The sequence below is a fragment of the Daphnia carinata genome, chromosome 8 (assembly GCF_022539665.2).
Source record: "Daphnia carinata strain CSIRO-1 chromosome 8, CSIRO_AGI_Dcar_HiC_V3, whole genome shotgun sequence".
NCBI lineage: Eukaryota > Metazoa > Arthropoda > Branchiopoda > Diplostraca > Daphniidae > Daphnia > Daphnia carinata.
The window spans coordinates 2697488-2721390 of record NC_081338.1 but is presented as its reverse complement, the minus strand read 5'-3'; the positions used below and the strand labels follow the sequence as shown (position 1 = coordinate 2721390).

The 23903-nt window shown below is 41.7% G+C and overlaps 1 protein-coding gene and 1 long non-coding RNA gene across 2 annotated transcripts; both read left to right on the top strand.

Moving 5' to 3' along the window:
* The first annotated feature begins 835 nt into the window (after nt 1–835).
* On the top strand, nt 836–18383 carry LOC130704051 (protein O-mannosyl-transferase TMTC1-like). The gene is made up of 14 exons (XM_057525530.2): nt 836–1343; nt 2883–3301; nt 4116–4293; nt 6009–6082; nt 8394–8648; nt 9058–9145; nt 9301–9404; nt 9850–9905; nt 10232–10365; nt 12170–12279; nt 13681–14037; nt 14741–14854; nt 16852–17040; nt 17539–18383. The coding sequence occupies exons 2-14, from the start codon at nt 2904–2906 to the stop codon at nt 17915–17917; spliced, it is 2436 nt and encodes an 811-aa protein (XP_057381513.1). The 5' UTR covers nt 836–1343; nt 2883–2903; the 3' UTR covers nt 17918–18383.
* A 1693-nt stretch (nt 18384–20076) lies between these two features.
* On the top strand, nt 20077–22768 carry LOC132088199 (uncharacterized). Its single transcript, XR_009421513.1, has 3 exons — nt 20077–20119; nt 21969–22078; nt 22194–22768. It is a non-coding gene; the product is annotated as an uncharacterized LOC132088199 (long non-coding RNA).
* Nucleotides 22769–23903: the final 1135 nt, after the last annotated feature.

Genomic DNA, 23903 nt, shown 5'->3' with positions numbered 1-23903 from the left:
AATTCAGGAAATAGTTAAGGCAGGTCACTAAGAAGTTAAAAACCTTTGGTCAAAAGTGGCACTATAAAGAATCCGAGTTATTGCCCTTATGGGACGGGGGGTGTTCATTCCTTTCTTTAATACTATAAAGCTGCTGCATTCCTTTACTTTTTTTGTTTGTTTCATTTCTTTCAATAGCCGGTTGTCTCGGTGCTATAATGTCGAAAGTGCAAGATATATAGGTCCATGAAAACGAGCAATGGGTGGCCAAGTTAACGGTAATGGGGCGGAGTCAATGTCATCTATATAAGTTGGTCGCCATCAAAGAAATGCTGTGATGAAATCCGTGATTCCAAAGGATTCTACCCACTGATCTCTTGACTTTCATGCCCCCCTCTCTTTTGGAAGACCAGTACTTCAAATTGAATTCCGGATGATGATGATGCTGCTGTAACACTGCACCAATATCTCCACCACACCAGACAAAGTTGCCTCAAACTTTTTCTTTTAATTTTTAGCTAAAAAAAAGGAAGTGTAGTTACCAAGTTAGTTAGCTGCTAGTTGGTACAATAAATTCCAGTTCTTTTTTGGCAGACCTATGGCTGTTATCCTCCTTTTTTCACGTTGCTGTATATCGAGGTGTGCTGCGCGCTAGGTCGAACAGTAATTTACTTCCAACTCCATGCTAAACTTTAGCACACGTACTGGGCATGCGCTCTCTTTTCTTACCCTGATTTTCTTTCCCACCCCATGTGCACGAACGCAAAGTCTGAAGCTTTAGCTGCCTCAACTGAATAGCCACCATGGACTAAAGACGCTATATAACGTTCAAGAACGACGGCTACGCAGTCAGTTCAGTTGCTAAACCGGCAGCCAACGGGCAACGGCGTTGTCATTCTTAAAAAGTTGCCTTTTCTTTCAATACTTATTTAGACAACAGTTGTGACAACAATTGCAACACAAGTCTTCATTACTAGTGCTTCAAATTTCCGATTAAGATCCTTTATTTTTTTATTTACTCGTTTTTATTATTGGTGTTTATGTTGACTGTAGATGGGCCGGACAAGTCTGAACTTGTCATTGAGTTCACGCGCAATTTTTCTTTGTTTTCTTCGCCTCCCTTCTGTGGTCAGCCTAAGGCCGTAATTGTTTGACCATTGGCCATTCGCCGGTCAATTCTCGAGAAAGAAAGACGTTCATTTCATCAGCGATACAAAAAAGTTGTCTGTTTTTTATTGAATGTCGTGAAAAATTGCGCTCATCATCGACTTGTTAGTGGATGCTCGTTACGTTGGCTAGTTTGGCAGTATTCGCAACGAAGGGTGAAATAGCTACAGATTCCAGCCAATCATCATTCAACTGACGTAAGTTATGACTGCCTTTCGACATGTTCACGTGACGCTGTGAAACACTGAAATTGTGACTCTTCATTTTGTTTATTTATTTGGTTCAAATGATTGACAAACGCCAATTAGTTCAGGTTTATTTTTAAGTGCTTGTTGATGACCATAGTTTCAAAATGGCTGAATGTTCGAATTTTTTCCAAATGTCCAAACTTCTTTGCCATACGAAGTGACCTAGTTCTTGCATTTTCGAAATGTAGTACAATTAACAACGAATCCGCCGATAACAGGAACACCAGAACAACTCGGAAATCGAAATCCTTTCAAATCGTAACACAAAAAGAGAGCAGACATTGCAAGTGACATCAATTCAATCGAGGCTAGTTGAAAAGACAGAAAAAATAAAGGATTAAGATCGAATTGATTAACAAAAGACAATAAAGCCATAGATTGTAGAAGACAACCTTTCACGACCCCATGCACGGAGGCTGAACGACGAAAGACAATCAAGGGCTTGTTATTCCAGAAGGCATTGAATTTTTTTCTTTTACAGCCGCTGTGCTGGCAGAGTTTTAATTGCCGCTCCAGTTGAACTTTGGGCTGAATTTATTCCCGTCTTTTCAGCTGAATTATTCCATCCCTTTTTTTTTTCTTCCCCCTTGTGATTCCCCCTTTGCTGAGCACATCTGACGATGATACAAATGGCGATGCGCAGCTATAGAACATCACGCTAATGTTCGTTTCTCTTTGACACGCGCCACAAACGAGCCGAGGGACTTGCTGCCGACGGGGCTCCCGACATCCATCGTTTCAAACGGTTGCGCCTCGCCGCACTGTCACCGATAAGCCGACAGCAATGGAAAAATTCTCTTTTTCTCCTATGGTATATAGGTGTATATGCAAAATAGCTAGCTCCCATCCTTTTTTCCCTTGTATTGGTTAAAATTCGTTTTACGTTTGGAAAAAAAAGAAGGCACACCAATCGATGGGTCTATGTGTTTCGTGGCAGAAAACAAAACTTTTTTTTTTTTTTAAACTTTTCAAGCTGATTAGCAACTTGGTGTTATATATAGCTATATGCCATCCAGTGGTAGAATGAGTCAGAAGGGACTGCCTCACAAAAAAAAAAAAAAAATGAGGGCTGCACATAATGCTAGAATTTTATGTATGGGTTACGTGTGTATCACTTCTGCCAGCTATATAACCACCGATATGATCAACAACGCCCCCATCCGTTGTCAACCTGACCCCACTTTAAATAGCAATGTACGAAGAGAGTGTGTCGCGGTGCGTGTCACGCGACCCTCTCACGCTCCACAATAACAACGTAGTATCCTTTCAATATTTATAATATTCAAAAAGACGCTCTTGTGTCGTGTTCCAACGGAACGGGCAAGGAATATTCTTTCATTTTGTCATTATGTTAAAAGAATTTTGTCGTTGCGTAAACAGCTAGAACTCTTTAAATGCAACATTTTTTCGTCTGCACTATTTACGCATAGCCTCAGGCTTCCATGCTACATACTATCACAAGAAAATTAATGTTTGTTTTCTTTTCAGATTGTTGACCATGGTCGAGTGATGGGCGCTGAGAAGAGAAGTCATTTGTGGGGCGGCGGGATCGAGTGCGAATCGATGAAGTTTGTAGGAGCGCAACATCAGCAACGCGTCGGTTGTTGTTGTTGTAAAAGCAGCGGAAAAAGGTCCGCCCGGCAAAGTGTTGAAGAAGGCAAACATGGTGCGACATTAAGAGAATGGTTACCGTGCCTGATACCGCCGGCGCTGGCCGTCGGCGTCTACACCAATTCGCTAGGCGGCGATTTCGTCCACGACGATCTCAGTGCCATCACCGGCAACCGGGACATCACCGACCCGACGGCCGGCACCTGGGATTTCCTCTACAACGATTTCTGGGGGACGTCGTTGCTCGACCCTCGCAGTCACAAATCTTATCGCCCACTCACCATTCTCACTTTCAAGTAAGTCTATCGCTATTACCATATTTGCATTCTGTTGTGTGGCTTCCCACCTTGTTCCGCGCAATTTGTTAATCAAGAGCTTCATTCCATACAATTGCACGTTTAGCGTATACAGTAGCGTACTGTACTGATCGCAAAATTCGTGACGGACAAAGATATTGGCGATCAATGACACGCGTTGTATAGACGGAAGATGGCGCAGAAAGACAAGGTTAAAGCGGATGAATTAAAAAAAAAAGGGACGATTGAAAGAAAAGAAGAATAATCAAGTGCAAAAAAAAAAAAAGGGGGGGCAGCGAGAGTGTATAGACGAAATCACGGAAAGCAATGTCAACCCTTTTTGGACGAATTCTCTTGTTCGTCATCAGAACTTTAGTATTGGCCCGACCGTCTTTTGTTGTCTGTGCGCTGTGTCTAACATCATCGTATTCTTCGCTTTCCCTCCTGCTTCTGTTACCCAACCCTATTATCAGATCTCTTGATTCAAAGTCACTCCATCACTATTGCTGTCTCTCATTTCCTGGTATACCATTCATCTATACGTAAGCGCATAATACAGACGTCAAGAAACGCCATACAGTATAAGAATAAAAAAGGGGGACCAACAATCGAACATCCGCCATAGATAAAATGATCTTGGTTGGTTGGGTTAGAAACGTTACGAGGCAAAACAATGAGCAACGTAACCAGTACGAGAAAGGGTTGCTGACATTGCGTCTATCCATCAACAGCAGTCGATGTTCATCGTGTCTTGTGTGTAAAAGAGAAGGATTTGTTTTTGCGTGAGGGCTCATGCCGGTCTTTTTTTCTATAGGTGGAACTATGCCTTGAGCGGACTCAATCCTTGGAGCTATCACGCGGTCAACGTGATCCTCCATGCAGCGGTCAGCGCCCTGTTTGCGTGGCTTTGTCTCAACTGCCTCGGCCTCTCCAAGTTGTCATCTCTATTGACCGCTTCGCTCTTCGCCATCCATCCGATCCACACGGAAGCGGTAACAAGTCTCAATATATTCACTTTGTTTCGCTTCTTCCGTTCTCTCTGTGTGTGTGTGTGTGTGTGTGTCTGTGTCTGTCTCATTCGCTTTGACTTGTTTTCAATTTCCCGTCTTTTTACGTTAGCCCCCGAGACGGACTCTTTTGATCGTTGGGGCTCTGTACAAAGTCGCGCAAAATAGGCTCGAGGGTAAACCGTCTTAACTCTTTTTGGCTGTCTCTCTGTAAAAAAAAAAAGGGTGGGAATTAAAAAAATAAAAATAAAATGTCAACGTGAACACATCAATCCCTATTGAACTGAAGTGCGAATAGAGAGCCGACGGAATTAGGAAGAAAATTGAAGCGACTTTGAGCGGTTTTGACGGAAGAGTGGCAGTATGAATACTACTCTGATTGTCAAAGAGAACATGGCCGAGCACCAAACAAAAGACGATTCAAATCAGCATTGTGAAGCGAGCTCGTTGAAATGGAAAGTTCGGAAACTCCGGATGCGAGAAAAAGTCCTTTCCAATTAAAGAGAAAATAAATATAAAAAAAAAAAATCGGAAAAGAAATGAGACGAAATGAGAAAATGGAAGCTGGCCAGTCTTTTGATGCCTTCGTATCTAGAGTGTCAAACAAGTTACTTCCCGAGAGGAACGGCGAAGGGGGAGGTTTCAGGGAACGATGTAACGGGCGAAACGTCATATCAAGCTGACGTTTCGATATCTTCCGGATGAACTCATATTGTCATTGAACTTATTTCCTTTAGTTTTTTTCTTTTGCCTATCCAATTTTGTTTCTTCTCTCCTCCCTGTTTTTCATTTGTACAAATGTACAGAAAAATGAAAACAACAGACGAGGGCACAAAACTTTCCATCCAGGGAGCATCCATCGCTCTCTTGCTGTTATTCTCTTTCGCTCTACAGTTTTCAACAGTCTTTCCAATTTCTGATCTCATAGATTGCGATCAAAAAAAAAAGGGGGGGGGAACTGTGTGTGTGTACGTCTATGTTTGACTTGTCCTGTAGCTATTAAAAGCAGTACGTCCGACGAAGCTGCTGTTGTTGTTTGGAGCTTCCGGCTGGATTGCTTGGGCATCGGGCAAAATGTGCTGGCGCACGCTTTCATGCACAACGGTATTGATTCAAGCTGATAGGGATTGTGACTTGTGACAGGTTCGTGGCTTTGATAACTTGGGCGAAAAAAAAAACAATAAGATGAACGAAAGACAACAATGTAGTTTGACTTGCTCAGGATCAAAAATAATGTTGACATCAGTTATCTGGAATAAAGAAGTGATACGGAGAATAAAAAAAAAAATGTGTTGAAAGATCGGGAGAAATCCTTTCAATACACAAAAGGCAGGAAAAACAAACAGAGAGTGAAGAATGAAAAACACGAAGATATGAAGCAGATTATTCAGATTTTCTCCTCTTTGGAGCGGGGAAGGGGTGCGAGGGTAGAACGAACGCGCTTCGGAATACATCAGTCCTACAGCGCAAAGGAGAAAAATAAGTTATTTACATCCCATATACGTTTATCCGCTTTTCCTGTGCAACATACTGACGTGACATTGTAAACCTTTTCATACCAATATGCGTCGGCGTGTTCCGTCTGCTGAAATAATTTGATTTTTTTTTTTTTAGAATAGCGTCTATTCTTCGTCTCTGTACACGAGATACGGGAAAACGAACTTCAGCATCTCATTTGCTTCCTTTTTTTTTTTTTGCAGGTTTCAGGTATCGTGGGCAGGGCCGACATCCTAACAACTCTGTTTTTCCTGTTGTCCTTCATCAGCCATGACAGGTAAAAAGCCCATTAAATCTATATGCCGTTACCTTATACTTTTTAACAAACCGGGTAAATGACGTCATACTAGAGGAACATGCAAAAAGCGAAATCGAGATGTCGCCAAGGAACCGTATTGTCTGACAATCACGTTAATGGTTCGAAAGATCGCTAAGTTTATTCTAGAGCTGTGCAGTGCCCGTCTTATATTAAAGAGCGATGCGGAGCACTACCTAACTTGAATGAAAAATAGACGAGACGACATGAGTGCTCAATGAAGGAGGTCGTTAGTAATACAACGCGCCAATAAGAACTCGTCCCAAACAGCAGTTTTGCCCGTCCTCCCCCCTCCCCCAAAAAAGTTGTGAGTTATTATTCCGGAAAGTTTCTCAACTTTAAAATATGTTTCCGTCTTGGGCTACCCACTTGGGTTTCCTGCCCCTTTCAACAAGAAAAATAAAGAACAGAAGGAAAGAGAATAATAAAGAAAAAAAAAAAAGGTAGAAAAGGAATATGAAGACGACGTCGTGGACGGCTGTTACCCGACACCGGTTCTAAATCAGAGGCTGTCCCTGGGAGTGTTCCATCTGTGGCAAAAAAAAAAAAAAAAAAAAAATCTTTTGTCTGAATTCCAGTATAGCTATACGACTTCTTCTATTTCCCACAGACAGAAAACCTCTATGTGAAAGTGTATAAGCTTGGAAGGGTTGCGAGGGGTTTCGAAACTTTGCTAAACTTCAACGAAGAAGAGTCACAATGTTCAAGTGAATACGCCTCGCTATTTGGGATTGTGCTGGCTTAAATGCTATCTTCTTAGTTGGGGCTATATATATATATAAATAGGATAAACTATAAGCTCCTGGCGTTTGTAAGAACTTTAAGACTTGCAATCTATAACACCTTTTCTTGACGGCAGTCGCGAGCTTTTCCAGATACGTCTTTACATTATCCCGAAATAAAAGAAAAAAAAAGTGCTGCTAGAAGTGACAATCGCATTGGCTGCAGATGTTTTAGTCAGGTTAATCATCGAACACGAGATAGACACAATCAATTGAGGAAGGCACGTCCGTAGCGGGAAATGTGTGCAGGAAATGAACAAAGGCAGAGTGTTTGGGTTGCGGGGGTAAAACATCTATTTGCTGATTAATTGAACGAGTAGAAAAAAAAAATCATTATTAAAAGCTCTTTTGTATTTAATCAAAATTCGATCGATGAGAAGGACGTTGATAATACGAGTCGTATTGTGAACGAACTCTACCGATGATTTCGAATAGCTTGGAATTTCAATCGAGCGAGTAATAAGATTATGACCAAGGTGAATGCAATAGGGCTAGAGTGTGTGTGGTCTCTAACCAGAGGCAAGATGGCTGAATGACTGTGCTGACGTGAAAGAGTTGCCCAATGTCGTTGGGAATGATGGATACGTCTCTTTTCGTTTCATCTCTTCTTTCTTCTCAAATGTCCGATCACTCTGTCATTTCACTGACGTCGAGCACAAATACTGACACTGTTGGGCAGCCCATACTACCATAACATTGTAACGGCTGCCTTGCCGTATCAAGTACAATATCTCTTTCTCGTATTTTCACATCTGCACCAGCGATCACGAACGCCACTGTCAAAATCTTTTATTTACTACCGAAAGAAAAAAAAAAAATCCCTAATCCAATACTTGGCTTATTACGCATTTATCGGTTCGTCCTATAGAAATATTGAATTTTGCGAAACAAAATTGCATGACCGTGAACTTGTTTTTATCCTTCCAGCTCTTAACGCAACAATAAGGACGAACTTAGTGAATGTTTTGCTTAATAGACATTCTAATTTCGCGTTTGTCGCCATATCTATACGAGATGGCTGAACAACATGAGACGATCCCGAGCTTTTTGCCGATGCAACTGTCCGCCACCGTAAGACTATATCCATAATACAACTGATGCAGCATTAGTAATTCAGTAGGATGAGAGGTATTGACGTACATGTCTCATCCCTTTCCCGCTTCCTCGCCGTCCGTATCGCTGATTAACATTGTATTGACTTGAGTATACATACGCGTCGTGTCCAAACCGGTGAGCTCGTGTAACACACTCTGCTCCTACATTGTGAACGACAGGAGCTTTATTGCGCATTGAACACGATCCGCACTGAGCAGAAATCTGTGCGTAAAACGAAACTCAAAAACAGAAATATTTATTACGCTCTGCTCGTGCTTCCTTGATTAATTATATAGTTTGAATGGCGGTTCGAATGAATTATGTTATTTGAAAGTTTTCGCTGACATTTTGTCTGTGCCAACCAACAACTTTTTTGTTTTTATTTTCGCACACAGGGCGACGATGAATAATCAAAAATCATTCGGAATGAGAAGCGGATCTCGACATCCGGTTACCTGTTTTAATGTCCTCTTGCTGAGGATTGTTAGTTTGCTATCGGCTTTCTTGGCTCTGGCCGCCAAAGAGAACGGGATTGCAGCTCTACCCGTCGCCATCACTTGGGATATTATTCGTCTACATCAACAATCTGCCAGTGGCTGCGACGAGCGTCGATGCGGCCGTGCCAAAATTGACACATCGCCCAGCAACAAGTATTTTGTCCGTTAGTCTTTCTCATTGATTATGCATCACGCCGATGTGTGGAATTGCTTTTGCCGTAACGTTAACGACGTGTCCTATAAAGAAATTCCAACTTCAGTTGGGAAATCGGGGACTATGTCAACTGTCGCACGTCTATTTATGAGACTTCTATTTGACGTCGAACAACATCCCCTTGTTTTCAATAATCCACGAACTTTTAATCGAATCGTAGAAATTATGAAAATGCTCATTTCGTAAAACGATGGCGAGTGCGTGATGGGTTCGCAAGAATCACATTGGGGGCCGAATCCTTTGTAAATAATTTTCATTGAATCTCTCGGGTCCGAACACTGAACGAACGCTTTTCTCACTTTAATTTTTAACAATTGATAAACTGAAAATTGCATTTTTCTCATACAGATCGACGAGTAGATGGAACAGCTGTAGTTGCTGGCCATGGTTGAGAGTCGTCTTCAAATGCTGGCCTATTCTTTTGTCGCTCTTCACCGTAAGAAATCATACGTTCATATCGATTCATTCCATCTCCAAAGGCATTACCTTGGGATACATTTTTCCAAAAAAAAATAAATAAATAAATAGATAAATTCTAAATAAATAGAAAATCTGTAAATCTAATGTTGGATTTTGTTCGTTATCAAATAGACGTTGGTACTGCTCGCGGCTAGGATTGCTCTGCAACAAGGCCAGCTACCTCTTTTCTCCGAACAAGACAATCCGGCGGCCTTCGCTTCCAGTCGAAAAGCCAGGTATACGATGCGGCATGATTACTGCAGACCCCATTCTTATATGTGTCACGTAGTACGTCTAAAATATCCGATTTTCTCCTATTCACCTCTTCTTGTCCACGGGGCATCCTACGGCGCTGGGCAGTAGTAAATCTCTCCAAAAAAGACGGGATTAGCAGCTAAGAGCGGGATAGCCTTCAACTAAACACACCCTTTATGTGAGGGATTGCGTATGGATGTAACCAAATTCGCCTAAGCCCCTTCGCCTTGCATACATCTCTTACGGATATCTACCTGTGTGTTTTATATATATACACACGTAGACACATGTGTGCATGACGGAAATTATGGGAAGTGATTGCATCCCGACTCTAATGGACATTGCATGTTTTCTTTTTTTTTTCTTTTCTTGGATTTTTACATTAAACTTGATCACGTCGTACCCGGCGGTTTCCACATCTCGCAGGATACTCACCATGCTCTATCTACCAGCCTTTAACATGGGACTACTCTTGGCCCCAGGTGAGTGCTTCCTTTACCGCTACGCCACTCGGCTCGTCTCAGCCGGCCATTTCCGATAGCTTTAACATTGTTTTTCATGTGCCTATAAATAGGAGCATAGACCGTAGCAAAAAAAAAAAAACTTATATATTTAAGTAACGCCATTTGGCCAACGTAAAAAAAGGGGGGGGGGGGCCAAAAATCACATAAAGACTATCAACGTAATAATTGTTCAAAGAGTAATTAAAAAAATAATAATAATAAATACTGACTATGCTACTGTTTTTTTTTCTTTGCTCTGTTTCTTTAACAACATTTCGGGATACATCACGCAACACCACGTCCAGTGTTACTCAGTTACGACTGGCAGAATGGCTCCATCCCTTTGGTGGAGGACTGGAGGGACTGGCGCAATGTGGGCACTCTTCTTTTCTACACGTCGCTGGCCGCAGCGCTCGTCTACTCCTGGCTCAACCGCAAAGTGAGTTCCCTTTTACTATTAACTCTCTCTTTACATGCAATCATCATTAGGGCGTTTGGTTTCCTTCTAAATGCGTCGTTTATGCCACAAAATCTCGTCACCTCCCGCCCCGTTTTTTTTTTGGACTTTGCACATCGCGAAACATTTAGGATACTATCACGTGTCAAAAACGTGATTATGATATGCGACAGAAGCCAAATGCGAAGTTCCTCAGAGATCATTTTTTTTCACTCTTCATTTATTATGTTTAGGAATGTTTTCTTACTTTTTTTTTTTTTTTTAAACAAGTTTCTTTAAAATTCTTTTCATTATGTTTTAAGATAAGCGTCTGTGTTCGTCCGTCGAGCGGCTTTCTTCTGTTAGTAGCAAGAAAGCTTATATTAGGCAGCTTATAAGCTAGACAGGCCCCCGTATGTGCAAGTGACACTAAGCGCCGCATGCTGTGTGGGTCTGGCATCTTAATCGCAGGCTACCCCCCGTTTCTGGAAACGTATCAAAAAGGATTGCGACAATCTAGATGCGACGTGCTAAAAACTCAATGCAGAGATCATCTGGCACGTTGACACGCACATCAGCTCCAGTCACAATTGTTTTCCCTTATTCGTGTCGCTCTTTTTTTTTTTTAAGGGCGCTGAATAAATGTCAACTTTTGTTATTTTTTTTTTTTTTCCTTAGTTGATTATCATCGTGCTTGTAGTGAATCTTGACGCATATGAGTGAGATAGCTTGAATTTTGAAAAGCCCCAAAAAATAACTTACAACGAAAACGAGCAATTGGGAATTCATGCGCGAGAGGAAATCAAATCTATCAGACAAATCTACGCACCCCTACATTTTACTTTCTTGCTAGTTTTATTGACTGTTGCTATTATTTATTTTATTTTTTTGGCTTCCACGTCCAGCCCACGCACTTTCGGTCGACAAACACACAGCCACTCTTTGAGTTTTCCAGCTGTGCACCCGAACCCATTTCTCTTCCCACCCTTTAAAAACGCAAACAGGAAGTATTGAATTATGATTTTATTTTTGTAGAACTGCAATAAGCGTACGTAAAAAAGAAAGCTATTTCTCTTTTAAAACGACATCGTTCTCGCGTTGGAGGAGATGGCGGAATGTGGTCAGCTATTTTGCCTGTTGGCATATGCGATGACGTAACACGAAAGAAACCAAGCCAGGCTTCAGAACTCTTTCTAGCGCACCGCTGCCCTCTCGAGTCCTCGCTCGTGTTCCATTCACTTTGATGTTGACCTTAAAAAAAAAGGAAAAAAGAATACTAGAGGAAGACGAAAAAAAAAAAAAAATCAATCGAACAGCACGTTATCCCGTCCGCTTGTTTGCCTCGCCAATCAACTCAATGAAGACATCAAAACAAAAGCCGACTAAAAGGGAAGAGACAAGTCAAGTCTAAAAATCAGTCAGCCAAAAAAGTAAAAGGGTTCGCAATGAAATAGGAAACAGGAGATTTAAAAGGGGAAGGAAAAAAAATGAAACCAACGATCTGAACCAGCTTAGCATTTTCCATTTTCTCTTTTTTTTTTCTTCCGGAAAGGGTTCAGTCTCTTTCATCCTATTAGTTGCTTTGTTTATTCCTCGGTTTCGTTTACCGTGGGCCCAATCTGCTCACGCAATATAGTCTAACTACACGGCAGAGTATGACGTCATTTAATTGCTTTCTTTCTTTTTTTTTTTTTTTTTTTTTTTTTTTTTTTGCTTTGGCAAGCCGAACTATTAAGTTCGTACGTGCAACGTCGATCACCAGCCATTAAAAAAGTTTTGTTTTTAAATTATTTGAAACCATTTTCAGAAGTTAATTTTGTGGAGCGCTGCTGTCATGGTTTGGCCTATGCTGCCAGCCTCCAATTTGTTCTATCCGTGCGGATTCGTCGTTGCGGAGCGGCTTCTCTACCTCCCAAGGTAAGTCTATCATACACTTTAGTGCCGAAAATTTCCGTGTCACTATATATACGGTCATTAATGATATCATTTATTCTTCGCTCGTGTGCTTGCTTTATTTTTTTTTTAAAAATATTCTCTTCTACCCTCGAGTTTTGAAGAAAAAAAAAAAACGTGTTCTTTCTCCTATTGGGCTATTTTACATTTACTTTGCATTCTTTTGTTTTGTTTTTTTCCTGTTTTCCCTGCTGTCACTATTGTTCCGGTTTTTCTTCTCAACGGTTTTGAAAGGAAACCCAGGAGAAAAAAAAAAAAGACAAAGAAGAAACGAACAAAGAAAACAAATTAAGAAAGAGTTTGGAGAAAAGAAAAAAAAAATATTTGTTTATTTTTTTTTTCTCTATTGTGTAGACTAACCATATCCAGGATGTTGGTGGATGTATTATAGCAGTTACAGTGGCAGCAGGCCCCTTTGACGATCTAACGATGTTTCAAATTAAGCCGTTCTCTCCTTGTCCTTGCGTTCCTTCTGCCCGCACCCACCCGCTCCTTATTTCTCTGGGCCAACTGCGGGGGAAACTGTTGTAACATACAGACATGCCCGTAATTGCCCAGGACGAACGGTCTATGCAATTACGGTCTAATGGCATGTGCAGCATTGCCGTGTGTTCCACTTCAATATGTGTAATCCTCCTACCCTCGCTATATTTTGTGTTGTTGTCCGAGTAGGGGTCTTGGTATGTCTGATGAATAGTCCTCCCTTCTCTTATTGTTTCTTGGTCGTCTTTCGGAGGAGCCTGGCAATTCCCGTTTTATAAAAACAATAAAGAAATCGATGGTAAAACAAATGGATCAGACAGTAAAAAAAACACAAAAAAAGGAGAAGGCGGAACATATATACGATAAGGAAAAACATAGCAATAGAGAGAAATGTAAAGAATTTAAGGAAGCAAAAAAAAAGAATGATGGATGCCGAACGAATAGAAACATTGTGAGAAACAAACGAGCCGATCCAGACGGAAGCTGATTGAAAGAGCATTCCATGTACCCCACTTCTTTTTTTTTTTTTTTTTACCCCCTCTCATTTTCTGATCTCATCCGGCCGTCCGCACTGAACGTACTGCTGTACCCAGTTTCACGTCAATTCAGTCTCCATCGTTGACGTAAAAAGAAAAAGAGACACAACAAAAAATAAAGAAACTATCCCTTTTATGCCTCTATTTCAGCCTCACTTCCACGTCGATGCTGTATACTTTAGCCTCCACATATATAAACAGTAAAAATGGGGGGGGGGGAACAAAAAAAGATAGCAAACAATAGAGGGCAGCTGCGTGAATGGGGACTGTGATACTGATGATGTTCAATTGCTTTCCTTTTCTTATTCCACGTCTTTTGATTTCTGATTTTTTATGGCACTTGCAGTTTGGGTTATTGCCTGATCGTGGCTCTTGGTTTGCGGATCGTCTTTCGTTCAACACGATCACGGTGGACGATCCGTGCCGGCCGACTGGTCTGCCATCAAAGTGCGACCGGATCCTATACCTCATTACGACGCCGTCGTTCGTCGTCGACTTGCTCTTCTTCTTCTTTTTCTTCCTCCTCATCTTCTTCTTCTTCTTCCTCTCCTACGTCGTCGTCTTCGTCCAACTGCTGGTGGCCTGGCCGTCAAGTGTTCGCCCGTTGCCTTTTCGTATTCGGTGCCATCCTGTTGGCCGTCAGTTTTGTCACCAAAACCTGGACACGCAACCTCGACTGGGCCGATCGTCGCACGCTTTTCGAGCAAGTTTTTACTTTTCAATCTTGAATTTTTTTTTAACACCTTAAGTTATAGCCATAATCTGTGATTAGACTTCCGGTTTACATTTCAAATAGCTCCTCAGTTGAATTCTTAATTGATTGGGGAGCTCGGCAGAACTGCAATCACGAAAATCAATGCCGATGTTTGATTTCGTCCTGTTCTTCGGAACGGCTTTGCCAATACCATTTCCTTTGATTTCCTATTTTTTGAGTTTTCTAGTCTCGCGCTTTTCAGTATATATACCAGACACATCGTATATATACATGTGAAAGAAAAAAAAAAGAGAGAGAGGGAGCGAAATAGTCGGAGTGGCACGTGCCGGGAATGGCTGATAGCGCCATTCGCTTGGCTATCTGTACATTCTTGGCTCGGTGTTCAACATTTTTTCTTTTCATTCTTCAATTTTCTTTCTCTTTTACTCATCATTCAGCAGCTCATTTTCTTTAGCTTTTGCGCATTTTTTTTTTTTTTTTTGATTTTCTTTTCTTTTTTTTATCACTCTTTTCTATTTGTACTTGAGCCGTTCCAAAATTCCGAACGACACACTGCGTATGAATGCCGCCGTGGTTATTGATTGGCTCGATCGATATTTATTTGCTTATTTCATTCCGAGTATTCTTCTTGTTTCTCGCCCCTATCTGTATGCGGCCCCCTTCGCTTTTACATCGACGGTGCGAATGCCAGGTCGGGATTGCGGACTCTGCCCAATAACGCCAAGATGCACTACAATTACGCCAACATCCAGAAAGACGACGGCCGCTGGGAAGCCGCTATCGATCACTACCGGCAAGCCATCGAGTAAGTTTCATCTTTTATTTCTTTCTTCTTGTTCCACTACAATTGCGAGTGTTCTCGTGTTCCTCCACTTGATTTGTGTGTCTAACATATTACCCACGTGCTATAAAAGACGGCCTTAATTCGACCGTCAGCGCTGATCGTCTTCTTATCTCTTCGTTTTTGTGTTCTTTTGCGGTGTATACAAGTTTATTGTCATCAAACTGACGGCTATGAAAGGGGGGGGGGGGCAAAACGAGACACAACTAAACTTAGAAAAAAAAAAAAAAGGACAGACTCTAGAAACCTACGTGTAGAAAGTTTTCCTTTTTACCAGCAGCTTGTTCTTTGGCGGTTTTTTTTTTTTTTTTTTATTTGTTACAGAGATTTTCTGCGTCGTTTTTTCTTGGGAAATAAAAAGTGCAACACACTTGCGCTTTCCCCCCCGTTATACTTGCAGGTACAAACACACGAAAATTGGCCAGAAAAAGAACTCCTTTTTTTTTTTTAAAGTTTCGTGTTTTTTCATAACTTCCCCTCGTCTGTTTGGCTAGCAGAAATGAATTCCTTCCACTCGGTTTCGCTCGCCCTTTTTAAGTATTTGATTATTTCGGTTACTATTTTAGAGTTCCCTTTTTTTTTAATGGCAAAACGTCATTCGTTTCATCGGCAATGTATCGTTGCAGAACAACAACAAAAATCGCAAACATACCTTTGCCAAAGACAATAGAAAGTAATAACACAACAAAAAAAAATACAAGCATTTCCAGTTGAATGATGTGCTCGTTGCGTACTCAGACAGAAAAAAAAAAGGCGTTAACACGCCGCGATTCGTATTTGAATGGAAACGTCACTTGCCAAGCGAAAAAAGAGAGAAACGCGATTGAAAGGCGGTGATGTATGGCCGTGAATGTCGGCGATAGAACGCGAGTCAGAGAATAAAGCAAATCGAGATGCGTGACTAGATTTAGCCGGGTAGTGGGCGTTAGAATTCGTGAACAGAGAAAGAGAGAACAAAAACAAGAGACGCGGGTTCCAAAACAAGTCGATATGAGAGGTTTGTCATCTGCATTTTGAAAGCCTCTTTTCGCGCTGTAAGTGTCTTTGCACTGTTCCAGTTCCATCTCAGCGCCCTTTCCTTAGCGACACACATTTTTCGGGTTCCACGGAGCTTTGCTCGTTTGTTTGTTTTTTTGTTTGTTTTTTTTGCGTTCTATTTCTTCTTTCCTACAGCACGGGACTGCCTTTCACTTGGTGCCTTGTTCTCTTTTCTTGCGCTCGGCTAAGTCCAATAATCTTCGGCCAATGAAGAGTCACCAAGACACGTCATTCGTATTATGCAAAATGGAAATTATTCATGCATTCAAAGAATCCTCTTCCGAATTTTTTTTTTGTGTGTGTGTTGTTCTCAAACTTTTTCTTCTCCTACGCCTTTCTTTCAATAGTTTTACTATTTGTACCGAATTTCCATTTGCCTTGACACCTATTCATTCGCGCATTTCGAATTTGATATTTCTTTGCCAGATATCGGCCAAAACTGGCTGAAGGCCATGACTGTATATCGCAGCATGGGTCGATGTCAGCCCATCCGGAAATCTTATATACGCAGATATTCTCTTTCGAATAGCTCTTTTCTTGGCTGTTGGTTAGTGTTATTTGATTGAGGATATTGCCGCTGCAACCAATGGCTCCCGCTGCAAGAAGTCTATGTCTATGACGTTGCCGCTTATTTGACACTCATTCGCCGGGACAGATTATTGACTATGCTATTATACGTAACAGTGGCCAACGCGTAGAAGACATACGTAAAGCCCAGGCTTACACTGACAGTCATGTAAACCTTTCAAAAATAAAATCCTTGCGGGGACCCGAGATTATTTATTGAATAGTCCAGAACAAAAAAAAAAAAAAAAAAAAAAAAGAGAGTGGAGAATACAAATTGAAAATTGTACCCAAATCTACAATGTTATTGCTTTTTCCCCGAAAGATTTGTGTCTTACTTCTTTTTTTTTCGATTACAGATTATGGCCCAACTACGCCAGCGCTCTCAATAATTTAGGGACCGTTTTGCTTGCCCGAGCTGACGATATGGAAGATGGTGACCGCCGCAAAGAGTTGGCCGTCAAAGAAGCCGAGCGTCGTTTCCACGACGCCATCCGATCTCATCCGCACCACGCTCACGCTCACTACAATCTGGCCGTCCTCTATTTGTAAGTTTTACTCAAACATCTTTATTTGCATAAATAGCGAAAAAAAAACAATTAGCTATTTAAAAATATTTGAAAATTTTATGTCAATTTGCGGCCGAAACGTATCGAATGGGTTCACAGTGGATAACATAAGCATAAGCCTTTTAATTGGTTTTCACGTGTGGCATTAGACTTGTAATCTCTTACAAATGTATAGTTTGCATCGTTGACTTATTTCCTGAAGGACCTATGCCATCCGTAGCGATTAAGACCGAGAACAGTAATTAACTAAATGATGTAAGCATAAGCTAAGCAGCTTTCCGAAAAAATAATCTAAACGGGGAGGGAACGTAGCGGACGGGAATGACACGCGGGGGGGGGGGGGGGGTCCTACACAAATAAAAAAGAGAGACAGCGAATGGTTCATGATTGAAGGTAGAGAGCTTTGCTCACGTCTTTTGTTCCTTTATTAACTTTGTGTGTGTGTGTGTGTGCGTTGCATGCGTGAACGACGGACAGGCAGCGGAATGACACAGAGCAGGCCGTCCATCTGCTGAATCAAGTTCTCACTCTAAACTCGAACCACCGAGAAGCTCTGAACTTACTGCACTGGCTGCAAGCGGAGAAGAACAGCGGCAATGTGGATACTGGGTCCGGCAGCAATGGCCGAATTCTAAACCATTACAGGAATGCAGAGAAAACGACGATTGGAGCAAAACCAGCGGCTCACCATTCGCCAGCGTCTGCAATGCCCATGGCCGGCCACTGGATCACGGCCAATCGATTGCCACATCAGCAGCAGCCCAAATTGCATCATCAGCCGCAACGGGAAGAGTCCCGTCAGCACCGAGGCGGCACTACCTCCAACTACCGTTGGAACAAAACGGCCAAAAACTAAAAGGTTATCTCATTATTTATTTACCATTATTTTCTTGACAGATCGTTATTACTTATACGAGGTTTGCCAAACTTTCCTATCTATCAATCAAACCTCATAAACTGTATAATAACAATTGATTCGCTTTGGCCTGTAACCGGGACTCAGATTTCTCGTCATGATTAATTAGTATAATCCTGAACAATGTCATCTAAAACTGTATGATTAGCTGTATCACGCGACACGTGCGCTATAGCTGCGGACTAAGTAATGCTTGTCAACATGAAATGTGGACCCAATGACGCGGGCCGTCACACTACGTAAATCCTTGCTGGAACATAACTGAGTGACCTGACGGGCCAAAATAAATGAAAAGAAAAAAATACGAACGAATGTAATCATAAAAATGTATATTGTTCTGACGCATATAATTACAAGGAAAAGAAAGTGTTGATGTAACGCGATGACACGCCAATGTTTTGTTTCCGCTGATGGACGAGGATATATATACACACTCGGGTATAATGGAATACAAATGTTGTTGGTTACATGTTGTTGATTTCTCATTTTCGCGGGGCTAGCGGAAATCATTTATTTTTGCTACATATCGATCGGCGTCCGCGCCCCCGTTCGCATCAGATTAGAAAGCGCCGCAGACCGCATCACGGCTCATGAATGATCAGCCAGAAGCAGTACGCGTGTGTTCACAACGACGTGTAATCGTGTTATACTGGTCCAAGAGATTTGTTTCGCTTTCGTAACACATGATATCCGTTTAGTTACGGAACAATTAACGCAGCATCAACCGACCGCCAGACTATATTGCGGTTTGCCGTCACCATCTAACGGACTGTTTACTTTATTATCGCCGTGTTAAACTCTAAAAGAAGCAGCGCGCTATTTGATTTTTATCTTCTTCCTTCTCTTCGTCCGTCAGCCTGGAACGAGAACGAATGCATCCATGTCAAGTTTCTGACTTTTTCAGTTTCAACGGCTTTATTTTTTCTCAGCTGGAACAGCCAATGGTTGTTGGCCGAATTACAGCACAATGGTTTTACTCTTGTGTCCCGCATGCGAGTTGGGCTAACATTCGTCTGATCACGCAGCGTTACCAACGATCACTGGATGGATGTGCCGCTGGGTTCTCAGCTGTTAGCGGTTGTGCAACGCTAGTGGCAACCGCGCATCTAGGACGTCTCGATGAAGCGAGAATTCGGATCGGCTATCGGTTAGCAGAATGATGCTATCCAGCACAATAAGCCAGCAGAACGTAAAAAGAAAGCATCGCAAAAAAAAAAAAAGCAAAACAAACCTTTAAAGCGTGCCGCCCTTTGAGATCCGCATCGATTACCATCTACACACACCGAGTAGGGAAATAAGAGCAAGATCTAGAGGGGGGGCAGCCGGATGGAAGGAGATAAAAGAAAGGGCGAGTGTTTCGGGTGTGCCATGTCCGGCCTAGCCGAATAATATCGGACAGTTCTGTAGGCTTTACGTATAGAGTAGGAACACCGACAATCCTGATTATCGATCCATTGAAAACTCCTCTCTTCACGTTGTGTACAAGCTTTTACTCTTTACACGCTATTTCGTTTTCAACGGTATCTGAAAATACGTAAAACATCACTTTTTTCTACCTGCTTTTTGTTTTATTTATTTGGATGCCTGTCTCTTTCAGCCTATACCTGGGTCTTTCATCCATCCGCCCTGTTTTATTACTGTGTTTCCTTTAAATCTTGAACGATGCTTTTCCCTACTTCTTTTTTGCAGTATACTTATGCATTACTTAAATTTCACGTGCTCTGTACATCATTTAACTGCACGACGTGAGCTAATATTTGGTTATTAATGCTCGTGTGTGGCATATGGATAGCAAAAGCTATGCTTTTATTCAGTTGCTCTAATATGTTAATCCGAGTTTTTAATTATTGAATGTAGGTACAAGAGGAGGATCACATGATGGTAGACTTATGCATCAAAGCTTGCCGTGATACAGGATTATGTTAAACCATTAGGTATAAGGTTCCGTTCTTGCAAGTAGATTAACGGTTGCGTAAACCTATGGCCGTGCTTGTATTATTCTTTTGTTTTTTTTTCTAAGTGGTTGCTGTTTTACCTCTTTTATGACAGCTGATGTAATGACGCAGAAGACTTTTTTCTGTTATGGTTGATACATTAACAATTGCTGTAACCGTACAACACAGTGCATCTTATATTAATGAGGTAAGTAATAGATTAATGAATAGATATTATATTTAGAAGCACTTATGAGTTATTGGGCATGTTATGCTTCAACAGCTTATGTATCTTAATTTTGGTGGGGGGGGGGGGGGGGGAGGGGTGCCAATTAAGGCCGTTTCCTCATGAATTATGGTGACTCTCCGATGTGAAGCCGTTCGTTTTCCGTAAAATTTAAATATTTTTACTGGTACCTGTCAATCTGTTGTCAATGAACTTTATGTCGTTCGTCTCTCTACTATTCATTGTGAATGGGACCCTAAACTGACCCATTGACTTACGCAGGGTTTCAGTAGCTTTCGTCTTATTTATTCGATCGTTCATTTCCGCCTCGTACATTTTGTTTTATTTATTTATCTATTCCTTTGTGCTTCTTTGAAAAATGGAAGATCAACATCCAACCTTTTTCAGTGAATAATGTATTCGGCGAAAATAGCGTACGTTATCGGATTGGCGTGTAAACAAGTGCAAAAGGATCCTGACATTGCATCAATCACATCGCCATTTTCTTCGTCAAACTAATCACGCGTAGCTCACCATCATCTTTCTTTCTTTCGCCACATTTCGGACATTGTTGTTGATCTATTCTCGTATTTATTTTCGCTATACTTGAAGTGCAATTCGTTATACCCAAGCGATTGCCGACGTTAAAGTTCAATGCACGATTCCGGCAGAAATTTAGGGGGGGGGGGGGGGGGGGCAGAACGTAGAAAGCTTGGATGACACAAAATGAATACAGAAGATCGTATTACGATGCAAATGTTCAAAGGTTCGCTTGCCAGTTTTCGCTTCGTCAAATGTTAAAGAGAAACCCCCCTTTGGTCCCGAACTGTTCTCGTTTGCCAACTCCCGCGCACGAATTAGCGGCAGCAAGTTCGTTAACCACTTGACGACTTGCCGTCGACTCCAACGTGAGCCTCTGATGTTTACCTAATAAGCTAATACGGAAGAGATGATAGAACCGGCTGGGTTTATAGCCGGAATGATAGAGCCTTTACTTGTACGACCCCACAAGGCTTTATTCTACATCACCTCGATGATCAAAAATCGGTTTGCCATCGCTGATCAGCGACTTTCTCCGTCTATGATTACATTTGAAAAGAAGGAAAGAGTAGCACACAATATTGAGTTGATTAAATTGAACATGTGATCGTGGTCTCTATCCTGATCGATAGTGCATAGTGTAGGGATAGTACAGCGGATCGTTAATGTACTTGGCCATGACATCACCGCGCCTTCCACAATCCGTTCTAGCCACACACAGAAAAAAGGAAGGAAAACGATATGAAAAGAACGAAATTAAAAAACGATATGGGCTATAAGCTCCTTGGGTATCCCTGATAACATTTAGCTATCTACCCCCTAGTCATTTATTTAAAAGTCTCAGCAGAAATACACACAATTTTTTTAAGAAGATATACGATCTTATCAATTACGTTCAGGCTTTAGTGTGTTAACTGAAAAGGCTAATCTATATGGATGTGCTGCTGCATTCTATACTTGTCAATCAGTCATTCTGTGAGGCCCTCAGTTTCATTTTGTCAACCATGATGCCTCCAACATCCGTTCAGCCGGATGGGAGCGTGCAAGCACGAAAAAGGATAGTCTGCGTGACCGACAATCTGCTCAAGCCTAATCCCGGCAACCTAATTGATTATTCAAAGCTCAAGCTTTATTTCTCTCCTTCTAACTCTCTCCCTTTTTTGTCCTTTCCCTCTATACTCGAAAGGCATGTAATCAGCTTGTCGTGCACATGTTCTATGTGTTTGTAAGGGCTGCAACTCTAGCCAAAAGAGCAAAAGGGAAGACATTCGAACAATTTCCATTTGAATAGGGGAAAATCCTTTCTTTCTTTCGACACGCCTACACACCAAATGCTCCTCGACGACCAAGTTTGCGATTACACTGACTCGCGATCCACCTTCAATGCAGCACATAGTATAAGTAGGTACATGTTTATGTGTTCTGTGTGCTTGATATCCATAACTGTATGGAAGCATGGATCCACTGTTACTATAGTCCACAGCATAGCACTTAAAGAAATATAGTGTATCTATAGAAACGAGTAAAAGCTGCTGGGATCCCACCATGTGCTGTACATCTATATTCTATAGAACGGCAGAGAAGGACACAAGAAAAGCGAAGGGTAATAAAAAGAAGAGGGACATTTAAACCACCGACGCCTCAAACGCATCACGTCTTCGACCCAAGAACAAACCGCTGTGAAACAAACAGTTCCATGGCCCGTATTTTAGCTTTGCTGTCGCTGAACTGGACATCAGCAAAGCTGAACGTGTGCAGTAATGCAACATGTATAACTACGGGAAGTTCCATCAAAGCTTCCTACTTAGATATCCACATCAGGATCCGCTGCCGCGCTATAGTGTGTTACTTGAAAATGACGGCTAGCGCGCCTACATTTCTGACGTGCCTTGGTATTGTAACTTATTCGACCATTTGCACATGAAATATTTAGCAGTTGTAGCCAGCTGATATATAGCTTTGCCCTTCAACTTATGTGCACCTCTTAAAGCCCTTGTGTTTGCTTCCTTGCGTAGATTTATTCACATGATATGATCTCCTTTTCTTTCGCTGGATTCATCTACGAAGTAAAATACGACGAAATAGAGATGATGCAAGTGCTTTTGTGCCCCCCGTGTCACTTGGCTTTGGGAAGCTACCAAAAAAAAAAAAAGAAATTGGTTCAATGTTTTCAGTTCGAAGCTCTTGATTCAATTGCCTTGACGAGGAAAGGGAGGGTTTGGCGCTTGGCAACTATCCAGTAGCACCGGCAGCACCTCACGCTACTGTACCGCAAAGCCCTCATTTAGTCGTTAACGGCTTCAGAGGAGAAGAAAGCCAGCTATATGTCTATCCAGCAAGAATTCGTGTGGGGGATTAGCCGAACAACAAAAAAGAAATGCCTACGCCAGTGGCCCATCGTCTGTTAATTAGCAAGTGGTAGCCAGCGCAGAATGAATAAGGAACAGCTGCAATGGCAGTGCAGTGTAAGTTACCACCAGTAATACCAAACATACCGGTACATAATGGAATTTCTTATGGGCTGTCCGAGTATGGAACTACGCAGGAACGGGATAATCATCCTCTTCCGTCAACCGGCCCTTCATAGGTAATACCTGGGTAGTAAAACCAGAGTAATGTAGAGGTCCTCATTTTAATACGTTTGCCTCGATTGAAACCAAGACCCGAATGAGTTGCAGACCACGAGACTCGATTCAGTTGTAGCGTCGATTGAATCATTCAGTACTACGGAAACAATAAATCGATTCACTCCTATTTCCATCTGCTTGTGTCTACCTCTTTCCGCCTCTGTCTGATGAAGGTAAATGTAACTATGACGTAGCGAGAAAAAAGAAGCGAAAAAAAAACTTGATTTAATTCATCGCTCAACCCTGCTAAAGTAAACATGTTAGCAGACAGCAATCTCTGACTACAGTTGTTCGCATTCTATTCACTTGTCAGACCGACAACGACATTACGTAATTGAAATGATGCTATTTCTATGCAATGTGGTCGTTTTTTTCCATTTTTGCAGCTTGTGCGCCATTACATTTATCAAGACCATGACTTCGAAACGAACATAGCTGACCTTACAATGGTGTACGACTAGTGACTAACTGATGGCTGATCCAACACTTTGTTCTTGTCCGTGGCTGGACGCATCACAAGTGAATCTATTACTAAGGTAGCGTACAGTAACAAGACGCAATTTTGATACAGGGGAGAAGTACCAAGAGATTCAGAGAAT